Below are 12,021 nucleotides of genomic sequence, written 5' to 3'. Positions count from 1 at the left end.
ACCCCACTTGCATAAAAGTAGCCGACTACGCCACCTAGGTTGTTTACGAAAACCTAGGACCCAATTCAAGCTCACCCAATTTAATCATTGACTGAGGGCCGGGCACGATTGACACTTAACAGTAGTAGATTGTCTCCAAAAGCTGCGTCTGTGATTGCTCTAAGTCTTCACAACAGTTCAAAACACCGTTTTCTGCACAAAAGTGCATTAATCTCAATAGTTCACTCCCATCACACCTACATCTTGGATGCCCTTGAGGTAAGCTAAAATTTACCAAAATAAAATTTCAAAGTGAACTATCCTTTTAAGCCCGAACCCGTCGGGTCCCATTGGGTTCCGTCAGGTTCGGGCAAAGATCTTCAGCTCTAATATACTTGAATGTTTTATAATTGCACATTCTGGTATAAGGACAGTGTGGTAGCAGTAAAATTGTTGAGAATAAAAAGGTCAGATGGTGGAGTTTGGCATTGATCACAATACGTAAAGATTTCAGTTTCCAGGTGAGACACATACTGAAAAAAAATAAATAAATAAAGGTTTGACAAATGTGTCTGTCAGATGTGTAAAGGTAAATGAAAAGGGGAAATATTTATTCAGGCAGATTCAGGAGAGACGTATCTGTTTTTAACTCCCTGTTCACTTTACCACTAATGAAATCATTTAAAATTATAAATAATGCTGCAATAAGTTAATGTGTACTGTCTGAGAAAATTTTGGCAGGGACTCCTCATCACGTGTACAGTAGTGTTTTATGTGCATTCCCACCCCACGTAAGACATTAGATCTGTAGGTTTCAGTTTGACTTATTTTCCTACTTATTAGAATACAGCAGCAGAAAGAGGTGATAAACAGCAGTGAGGATCTGTGTGAGCAATCATGGATGGGAGTTTGTTTGTGCTGCTTCTGCTGTCAGGTTGGTGTGCTCATTTGTAATCTGTATTTATGACAATGTGTTAAAATATAAATGTTTAACATATTGAATTAAACAGGGCTCTTTTGGAGCAGTTCTGGTCTTTTTCGTCCATACCACTATATAAATGTGAGAATGTCGTGGCCAGAGGCTCAGAGTTACTGCAGATCAAAGTACACTGATCTGGCTACTGTAGACAGCATGGATGATGTGAACAGGCTGGTAAATATAGTGGATGCTGGATACAGTGGATCAGTGTGGATTGGACTGAAGACGGGGACACAGACACGCTGGGTTTGGTCTAATGGAGATGGTACAGTCACACAGTACAGGCCCTGGAGTGCTGGACATCCAATCAGTCAAAACCAATGTGGCTATTTTAACTTTGGAGTTTGGTATAGTTCTCCATGCACATCAAAGTTATTCTGTGTGTGCTACAATGGTAGGTTGAGTTGTTATCTTTGTAAAAGTTCATTAAGTTTAGTTCAGAGTTGTGGACTGATTCTTATTTTATATTTCTCAATAGCAGGTGGATACATCTGGGTAAAAGGTTGGAAGAACTGGATGGAAGCTCAAGACTACTGCAGACAGAATTACATAGATCTGCCCAGCATCCACAACTCTGAAGAACAATACCAGCTCAATAGTACTGTTCCATCAGTATCATGGGTATGGATTGGTCTTTTCCAGGACTCTTGGGAATGGTCTGATAAATGGAGTCGCTCCTTCAGACACTGGGCAGCAGATCAACCATCCCAGAGTTCAGCATCTGGTGACTGTGTTGGCATGTCAAGAGCCAATTCTGGGAAATGGGCTCAATACAGCTGTGATCTAAAGCAGCCTTTTATCTGCTATGGTGGTGAGTAACAAATGATGATAAAATTTATTGCAAAAAAAATCCATGCCCTGTTTAGGTTTTGTTGTATAGAACATACAATAAGTTTGACATGTAATCAGAGTGACTTGCAGCTTCCTCTACTGGTGAAAATAGTCACAACACTATACTATTTCCTAATCAGCAGGATAGGCTGATCAAGCTTTTTTGCAGTGTTTTTCAGGACAAAATCAATCAGCATTGTTTAACAATAATATTATGTCCAATAAAACACACAATCAAATTATAATTGATCAATTAATATGACAGCGTGTAGAAAACATGAATTAATTCATTTGTATAAACGCTCTGTTTATTTACGTACCTATCAGTCTGAGACGCCATTGCCTTCATGCATTGCTGTTTGTTGTAAATGTACTGACTAAATGAAAAGAAACAGGAGGACCCTAAGAAATGAATCTCACGTTCGCCAGTTCAAGTCATTTTCCTACTTTAAAGACACCATTGCCTAGTTAGAATTATTTATTTCCATGTCTGTATACTATTCAGTGCTCAAATAACCAATGGTTATAAGAAACATAAAATGTTGGTTATTTTGTGGTACAATGATGGAGAAATGAAATCCATATATCTTCTTACATATTAATATGACACTATAGAAAATGCATAAATCATTATACAATATTATGAATGATGCTTTTATTTTAAATATTAAGCAGTGGATCTTACATTACATGCATGATATGTATAGAATTTCTGCACAATAAAGTTGCTTTCTAGTTGCTAAAGTGCATAACATCTTTGATTTTTCTAATAATCTTTGTCCTTCTGTCAAAGTGGCCAAGTTTCAATCTCAAGAGTACCACTACATGAATGAAAGCATGACCTGGCAAGAAGCTCAGAGTTACTGCAAAGCGAGATTCAATGATCTGGCCACTGCTGACACCATGAATGATGTGAACAGGCTGGTAAATACAGTGGATCCTGGATACAGTGGTTCAGTATGGATAGGTCTCCATGCTGAGACCGAGTATCGCTGGGTCTGGTCTATGGGGGACAGTGTGCTCTCCCAGGACAGTATGTGGCATCCAGGACAACCAAATGGTGATGGGGAGTGTGTGATGAGTTTAAATGGAAGCTGGTATGATGAGAGCTGCAGCACTGTTCTCCCATTTGTGTGTTTCAATGGTGAGTCCTCAAAACTGCTCGGTTTTTATTTCCTCTTTGAAATGGCTGGTCCTTATCTTCTGTTTATGAACAGACAGCACTGGTTTCATGATAACAAAGACTGCAGTGTCATGGAGAGATGCTCAGAGTTATTGCAGACAACACCATACCGATTTGGCGAGTATCAGCAGCCCAGAGCAGCAGAATCTAATCAGTGATAAATCATCGCTCTGGATTGGTCTGTTTCTGGACTCTTGGGAATGGTCCGATCAGAAGAGTCTCAGTTTTAGACATTGGGAAGCAGATCAACCGTCCCAGAGTTCAGGATCTGGTGATTGTGTTGCGATGTCAAGAAAAGAATCTGGAAAATGGGCTCGATATAGCTGTGATCTACAGCAGCCTTTTATTTGCTATGGAGGTGAGTTAACACAGATAACAATCGAATGATTCAAACAAGATATGAAACTCTTGTGCACCCAATACAAATAACTGTGATGTTTTAATTTGTGTATCTTCTATGTTGAGGATGACTTTTGACTTTATATTTCTCTAGATGACAAGTTGATTAGAAAACAGATAGCCAAACTGAAATTTTCCTGCACTGGAAAATGCACATTGAGCGATCCTTCCCTACAGATGGCTATTCTGAATGAGGTATATATATATATCTATTGTATGTATATGTAGCCTGTAAGTAAGATATGTTTTTTTTATTTTTATTTTATTTTTGCTGGTCTTCCAGTTAAGTGAAAAGCTGAAGAGCATGGGACTGGAAAGTGACAGAAAATTAAGCTGGAGAAAAAATGAAGATGGAGAGGTGTTTCATCGGGAGAACAAATCCATATCCAGTTCAACTGATTGTAATTTTCAGTAACATTTAGCAGAATCCAAAACAGTAGAACATGTTTATTTTATTTTTTTCTTGAGATTTCAGTTACTCTTATTGTAATTTAATTCAGACTTTTATTTTTAACCATATTTTATTTGTAAATTTTAAAATACAGTTTCTATGTTTTTAGAATTGAATTGTCTCTTTTTATGTGATCTTCTTAAAATAGGTAACAGAAGTGCCAAAGCATTTGATGGAATCATTTATAAAAAATAAAATAAAAAAAACTGTCATGGTCATTTACTAGCTTCTCAGCTAGCTTTCTATGTTATAATAATGTTTTTGTTCAAGTTTTGTTTAAAATAAAAAATAAAAAAACATAAGAAGTATTGAGTAATGATGTTTCTGCAGTGACTGTGCAAGTAAGCAGTATAAGTGCATCACCTTCCGGCACTTTCCTGTGAAACTTTTTTGGCTGTTGATGTTAAAAAATAAATGTGCAAAATGTAATAAAGCAGAGAAAGGAGCAAAATCTAGCGACCCGGGAACAATTGCCGGGACACATTACACATGTATTTTCTGGAATCGCAGTGTGAAATGGGCTTGAGAGACTGTTTACTTTAGCCACATTCATCGTGAAACTTGCTAATTAGCACATAATTAGGATCGGCGATTTGGAAAGATTAATAAAAAACATTATACTCACTTCTTCTGGAGGTGAAGCTTGATCACAAATGATACATGCTAACATAAACACATTTATGTAGATCAGGCTGCATTCCCTTCTAAACGTAATCCACTGCATCTTAAGCGGCTAAGATGTCAGGACGACTGCTATGTTCATTATTACATCCAACAATAAAACACCTCAGTTGCTTAGGAGCCATTCTTGTCTATATCTGCTCAGGTGGTGAAACAATGGTGGATTGATGACAGAGTAAAATACCAGGCCTGTCTGTGCTGAAACACTACTGTCAATCAAGACAGGCAGGCATCTGAGATCAGCAAAATTTGAGAAAGGGGAAATTATTAAATGAGATTTAAAAAAATACACTGGTTGGGTTTTTATCATTATAGTATGGTTGTGTACAAACACTGACAACACATTTCAGTTTAAACAACTTGTAAAAGTGCATGTCACAGCCGATGACCCCTTTAAATTTAATTATTGTGGTGCTTAATTGGCAAAGAAGTGCTGAGAACAGATGCATCTCTCAACAGGAAATTCTGGATACATCATAGTAGAGATCAATAAAATTTGGAGGGATGCTTAGAGTTACTGCAGACAGCATTATACAGACCTGCCCACTATCCACTATCCAACTCTGAGGAAAATAACCAGATAAATCAATTTCTTTTACCTGGATATTATTACTGGATCGGCCTGTTCCTTGACTCTTGGGAATGGTCTGATAAATGGAGTCTAAAACGGATGATTTAAATGCCATTTGGGATGGTTTGCACCCGAATAGGATCTTCTACGAAAGAGAACAGTTGTTGTCATGGTAGAATTGCTCGCCGTGTATCCACTTGCGGACTACTTTTTTCCCAGACCTGAGTGCTTTTGCTGATGGAATCAACACCAAAGCCCACTTTAATGGGTCGAGTCAGCAATAGAGGAAGTGAGGGAGAAGAGGTGGGGCGCGTGAAACGTAGGAACTTTAAGCACATGTTCGTTTTCAAACACAAATATAGAGACGGTTGTTTGTTTGCAATGTCTGAGACTTGGCTATCGAAATTGGACTCAGAGAAAGAGTTGGCAATTATTTAGTATTTAGCGGTCCGTTTCAAACTGACCGCAACTCTGGGATAACTGGCAAGAAGCGAGTTTGTTCATATGTGAACAAGCATTGGCACAAGATTGTTATCGTGTGAGAGAAATTATCCACCAAGGACATTGAGATGTTCACTGTATCCCTCCGACCACATTATCTGCCCAGAGAGTTTCCCCAAATATTTGTGTCTGTGGTGTACATTCACCCAAAGGAGAATGTGAACTTGACTGAGAATGCGAACAGATCCTGCTATTTTTATTCTGGGTAATTTTAATCATTGTGTATTAGAAACATCTGTAAAGAACATGTATGGGTATTTAACATGACCAACTAGGTATAAAAGGACTTTGGACCAATGCTATGCCTCTATTAAGGGAGCATACAAAGCTTCTCTTCTTCCTCCTTTGAGTTCGTCAGATCATAACTGTATTCATCTAATTCCATGTTATATTACTGAACTGAAGAGGGGAAATGTCGAAACAAAAACTGTGAAATCTTGGACTGATGATGCTATTAAGAGTTTACGAGGATGTTTTGATTGTGGTGTGTGGGTTGTTTTTTTGGATTCATCTGCTGATATTGATGGGCTAAATGATGTGGTCAGTTCCTGTGTAACGCATTGTGTTGCTGACACTAGGGGTGTGACGAAACTTATCCCACGAGACAAGACAAAACACGAGACTTGGTTCACGAGAACGAGACGAGACAAGATTTTTTAACTTTTAAAAAAAAAAATCTCAATGACGAATTATATAGGGGAAAAAAAATTTCAACTGAAAAACACACAATGCAAAAAAATAAAGGTGCATTTTGAAGTCAAATTGTACATATATTTTAATAAATCGTATGTAACTATAAACAACATGTAAACACTGCAAAAGGTTTTGCCACAAACTCAACTGACAGGCAATTGCACACAATTATAAATAGTTTAAATAAAGTGACACAAATGTCCTTTTAAAGTGGAATTGTAGCAGTCAGTCAAGTTTATTATTTAGCAAACTTATTTCCAATTTAATTATATATATATATATATATATATATATATATATATATATATATATATACAGTATTGTTCAAAATAATAGCAGTACAATGTGACTAACCAGAATAATCAAGGTTTTTAGTATATTTTTTATTGCTACGTGGCAAACAAGTTACCAGTAGGTTCAGTAGATTGTCAGAAAACAAACAAGACCCAGCATTCATGATATGCACGCTCTTAAGGCTGTGCAATTGGGCAATTAGTTGAAAGGGGTGTGTTCAAAAAAATAGCAGTGTCTACCTTTGACTGTACAAACTCAAAACTATTTTGTACAAACATTTTTTTTTTCTGGGATTTAGCAATCCTGTGAATCACTAAACTAAGATTTAGTTGTATGACCACAGTTTTTTAAAACTGCTTGACATCTGTGTGGCATGGAGTCAACCAACTTGTGGCACCTCTCAGCTGTTATTCCACTCCATGATTCTTTAACAACATTCCACAATTTATTCACATTTCTTGGTTTTGCTTCAGAAACAGCATTTTTGATATCACCCCACAAGTTCTCAATTGGATTAAGGTCTGGAGATTGGGCTGGCCACTCCATAACATTAATTTTGTTGGTTTGGAACCAAGACTTTGCCCGTTTACTAGTGTGTTTTGGGTCATTGTCTTGTTGAAACAACCATTTCAAGGGCATGTCCTCTTCAGCATAGGGCAACATGACCTCTTCAAGTATTTTAACCTATGCAAACTGATCCATGATCCCTGGTATGCGATAAATAGGCCCAACACCATAGTAGGAGAAACATGCCCATATCATGATGCTTGCACCTCCATGCTTCACTGTCTTCACCGTGTACTGTGGCTTGAATTCAGAGTTTGGGGGTCGTCTCACAAACTGCCTGTGGCCCTTGGACCCAAAAAGAACAATTTTACTCTCATCAGTCCACAAAATGTTCCTCCATTTCTCTTTAGGCCAGTTGATGTGTTCTTTGGCAAATTGTAACCTCTTCTGCACATGCCTTTTTTTTAACAGAGGGACTTTGCGGGGATTTTTGAAAATAGATTAGCTTCACACAGACGTTTTCTAACTGTCACAGTACTTACAGGTAACTCCAGACTGTCTTTGATCATCCTGGAGGTGATCATTGGCTGAGCCTTTGCCATTCTGGTTATTCTTCTATCCATTTTGATGGTTGTCTTCCGTTTTCTTCCACGTCTCTCTGGTTTTGCTCTCCATTTTAAGGCATTGGAGATCATTTTAGCTGAACAGCCTATCATTTTTTGCACCTCTTTATAGGTTTTCCCCCTCTCTAATCAACTTTTTAATCAAAGTACGCTGTTCTTCTGAACAATGTCTTGAACGACCCATTTTCCTCAGCTTTCAAATGCATGTTCAACAAGTGTTGGCTTCATCCTTAAATAGGGGCCACCTGATTCACACCTGTTTCTTCACAAAATTGATGACCTCAGTGATTGAATGCCACACTGCTATTTTTTGAACACACCCCTTTCAACTAATTCAACTAATTGCCCAATTGCACAGCCTTAAGAGCGTGCATATCATGAATGCTGGGTCTCATTTGTTTTCTGAGAATCTACTGAACCTACTGGTAATTTGTTTGCCACGTAGCAATAAAAAAATATACGAAAAACCTTGATTATTCTGGTTAGTCACATTGTACTGCTATTATTTTGAACAATACTGTATATATATATAAACACAGAAGAATAAAGAAGTGGTTACCAAACTGGAAGATGCGACAAGGCTGAAGGGTAGTTAGGGCCCTATGAAATCCATTTTATTTTTTCCTAAATTTAGTTTTTTCCAGATTCCAGGGGCAGACACTGAAATCATTGTGAGCGTCACGTGTGCTTCAGTGTGTGTGTACTAAATGAAACCACGTGTCTGTGCCCTTCATTAACAGAGACCGACTGAACATGCAGGATTCACATTTCAATCGACTTTTGCAGCTTTATATTCACAGATACTAGTCCATATCATTATTTGATTTAAGTGTAATGGTGTGACGGTGTGTGTTTAGGGAAAACACAAGGAGAGGGTAGATCCAATAGCAGGTATGATTTTTAATAACAAAAAGGGTAATAAAAAAAACAAACAGTCCAAGGTGACAAACAAAACAAAAGAAGGAACCGGATGAAATGGATTGGAAACTCGGAGGAACGAGAAGGTAAGGGGAAGTCTCGGGAGACGAGAACATAGTACACAGACGGTAAGGACTCCATACAAACAACAGAGAAGGACAGCTATATATAAGGAGACTAATGACAAAGGATTGTCAGCACCTGTGCGATTTAATTGGAGTGCAATTACTGTGAAGACAGGACCAGACTAGAGGAATTAAAGTGCCTATGGTGAAGTGCCTTAGGAGAAGTGAGCTCCCTAGGGAACACCCAGGAAAACAGAGACTGACAGCGTGACATTACCCCCTCCCCTATGGAGCAGCTGCCAGATGCTCCACCTGAAACCCAGGAAAACCCAACAGAAAAAGAGGTAGGAGGGAAGTGGAGCGGCGGCGGACTAGGGGGATGGACGGAGGGTCAGAAAACAGAGACAGGAGAACCCTGACTCCGGAGGGTCCACGAACACCTGACTCGACTCCGGAGGGTAAACCGGAAACTGACTCAACTCTGGAAAGTCAACGGGCACCTGACTTGACTCGGGAAGGTCAACAGGAATCTGACTTGATTCAAGAGGAACAACTGGAACATGACTCGACTCAGGAAGGTCAACAGGAACTAGCCCTGATTCTGGAAGGTCAAAGGTAACTAACCCGGACTCCGGAAGGTCCACGAACACCTGACGCGACTCTGGAGGGTCAACCGGAAACTGACTCAACTCTGGAAAGTCAATGGGCACCTGACTTGACTCTGGACTGCCTGTGGAGACGTGAGGCACCTCGGCTTCGGGCACCGCCTCTGGAACAGCCTCGGGCACCGCCTCGGTCACCGCATCGGGAACGGCCTCGGTCACCGCCTCGGCCTCCGGAACAGCATCGGGAGCGGCATCGGTCACCGCCTCAGGAACGGCCTCGAGCACCACCTCGGCCTCCGGAACAGCAACGGACACTGCCTCGGCATCGGGCACCGCCTCGGCCTCCGGAACGGCCTCGAGCACCTCCTCGGGAACAGCCTCTGGCACCGCCTTGGCCTCCGGAACAGCATCGGGCACCGCCTCGGGGATGGCAGCGGCCTGCTCGGGCACCACCTCGGGGATGGCAGCGGCCTGCTCGGGAACGTCCTCCTGGACGGCAGCGCCCCACTCGGGAACGTCCTCCTGGCTTTGAGGAACGGTAGACGCCTGTCTCCTCCTCCTCCACCCTCTATGATGGCGAGCCAGAGGCACCTTGTCTGGAGACTCAGGCGTTGAATCGGCCATCTTGTGCTGTGGCGCTGGGCTGGCGGCCATCCTGTGCTGTGGCGCTGGGCTGGCGGCCATCTTGTGCTGAGGCGCTGGCTCAGCAGCCATAACGTGTTGTGACGCTGGGCTGACGGCCATCTTGTGCTGTGGCACTGGGCTGGTGACCATCCTGGGTCATCCCTCATCCCTGGGTCATCATCCCTGGGTCATCATCCTGGGACCATCCCTCTTGGTGGAAAGAGGCCAACTTTAAATATTTATTCTTCCGCTCCACCATGCTGGTTGGGGAGGAGACACGAAAAGACATACCGCTGGATCTTGGTTGAGGGAGTCCTTCTGTGACGGTGTGTGTTTAGGGAAAACACAAGGAGAGGGTAGATCCAATAGCAGGTATGATGTTTAATAACAAAAAGGGTAATACAAAAACAAACAGTCCAAGGTGACAAACAAAACAAAACAAAAGAGGGAACCAGATGAAATGGATTGGAAACTCGGAGGAACGAGAAGGTAAGGGGAAGTCTTGGGAGACGAGAACATAGTACACAGACGGTAAGGACTCCATACAAACAACAGAGAAGGACAGCTATATATGAGGAGACTAATGACAAAGTTTTTCAGCACCTGTGTGATTTAATTGGAGTGCAATTACTGTGAAGACAGGACCAGACTAGAGGAATTAAAGTGCTTATGGTGAAGTGCCTTAGGAGATGTGAGCTCACTGGGGAACACCCAGGAAAACAGAGACTGACAGCATGACAAATGGCCTACTTTGAATTAATTAATTCCAAATGTGTCAAATTCCATGACATTCCTTCTGTGAATTCTGTGAATTCTGTTTTTATGACTGGATAAAGGCTTCACTGCATAATTTTCTCACTTATCATGCGGCCACTGGTCAAAGGGCCAGCGTCATGCAAAATATATCTGTTATATATATCGGTTACTTTGGAAATGTAATTGGTTACAGATTCTAAGTAACTCTATTTAAAATGTAATAAGTAGTGTGACTATTTCCATGACTTTATTAAAGTAATGAAACTCATTACATTTTATTACTTTTCTAAATTTCTAATGAAATTTTTTAAACTGTTAATCATTTTGAAACATTTAAAGCAGACAGGGTTAACCTTATAGCGGTACTCAACACTAACTTTCAAAATCCTTCATCTCTTGAATTAAGATTATAATAATTCCATTTTAAAGCACAGCCACTACAAAATCAGACTTTATCATATCTTTTTACTTTTAGAATGTTCTGAGGTTATATACAGATTTAAAATCATAAGATATAGTTAAATAGTTATGATGTTATTTTTTTAAATCAGATCCTTGTCATAAGAAACTACTTGCTACAGTGCGACAAGAAACACTGCCATGAAGCAATGCATTGGGGGGGGGGGGGGATCTTGTCATGATCGGGACACAGGAAAACACAGAGAGAGATCCAAGTGCAGGTATGTCTTTTATTGAGGTAATCCAAATCGTTATCCAGTCCAATTTTCCTTATTCTGCTGTGTATGTTATGTGACTCGTGGAGTGTTTTGATTCAAGATAATTTCACACTGAGTCCTACATTTTTCCACGTTAAAAAATAAATACAACCTCACGTTGTGTCAATCACGTTTACACACAGCCTCCGAAACTTTCGTCCATCATTTAAAAATTCTGATCAGGTTCCATTTTCTGCATTTTTGCATACATAGCATTCATTTTGATAGGAAGGAATGATGAATAAAAAAAAAAAAAAAAAAAACGAATAAAAATATAAACGCATACAAAAATTTCAGACTCGTTGTTGTATATTCCACATGATCCCTTTAGGATAAGATCTTCTGACCAGTGACAACAGGCTAAGATAAAATCAAATGAAAATGAGCACTTAGAATATCAAAGTTGTCTTGTCATAAAAAAAATTAATATAATTTTACTTGAAGCATATCACATTTTTCTTTGAGAGAATATATGATATGGTGAGTGTCCTCATCTCATTCTGAAACTCAATTTTTAAATGTAAGAAGTATAATTTGGTGTGCACTGTAAAACCGAACAGTAAAAATTTATAAAAAAATGAAAGTTAATGTCATTCAAATAATAATGAAAGTTCATTGGACTTAATTGGAATAAGTTCTGTAAAC

The 12,021-nt window shown here is 39.8% G+C and overlaps 1 protein-coding gene across 1 annotated transcript; it reads left to right on the top strand.

Moving 5' to 3' along the window:
* The first annotated feature begins 1,442 nt into the window (after positions 1-1,442).
* Positions 1,443-3,860, top strand: LOC113075473 (C-type mannose receptor 2-like). Its single transcript, XM_026248192.1, has 5 exons — positions 1,443-1,769; positions 2,583-2,933; positions 3,007-3,330; positions 3,466-3,566; positions 3,655-3,860. Exons 1-5 carry the CDS (start codon positions 1,475-1,477, stop codon positions 3,784-3,786), a joined length of 1,203 nt encoding a protein of 400 aa, XP_026103977.1. The 5' UTR covers positions 1,443-1,474; the 3' UTR covers positions 3,787-3,860.
* Positions 3,861-12,021: the final 8,161 nt, after the last annotated feature.

Source organism: Carassius auratus, unplaced genomic scaffold (genome assembly GCF_003368295.1).
Source record: "Carassius auratus strain Wakin unplaced genomic scaffold, ASM336829v1 scaf_tig00017067, whole genome shotgun sequence".
Taxonomy (NCBI): domain Eukaryota; kingdom Metazoa; phylum Chordata; class Actinopteri; order Cypriniformes; family Cyprinidae; genus Carassius; species Carassius auratus.
Note: the sequence above shows the minus strand (reverse complement) of the source record. Positions and strands in the feature narration are given on the sequence as shown.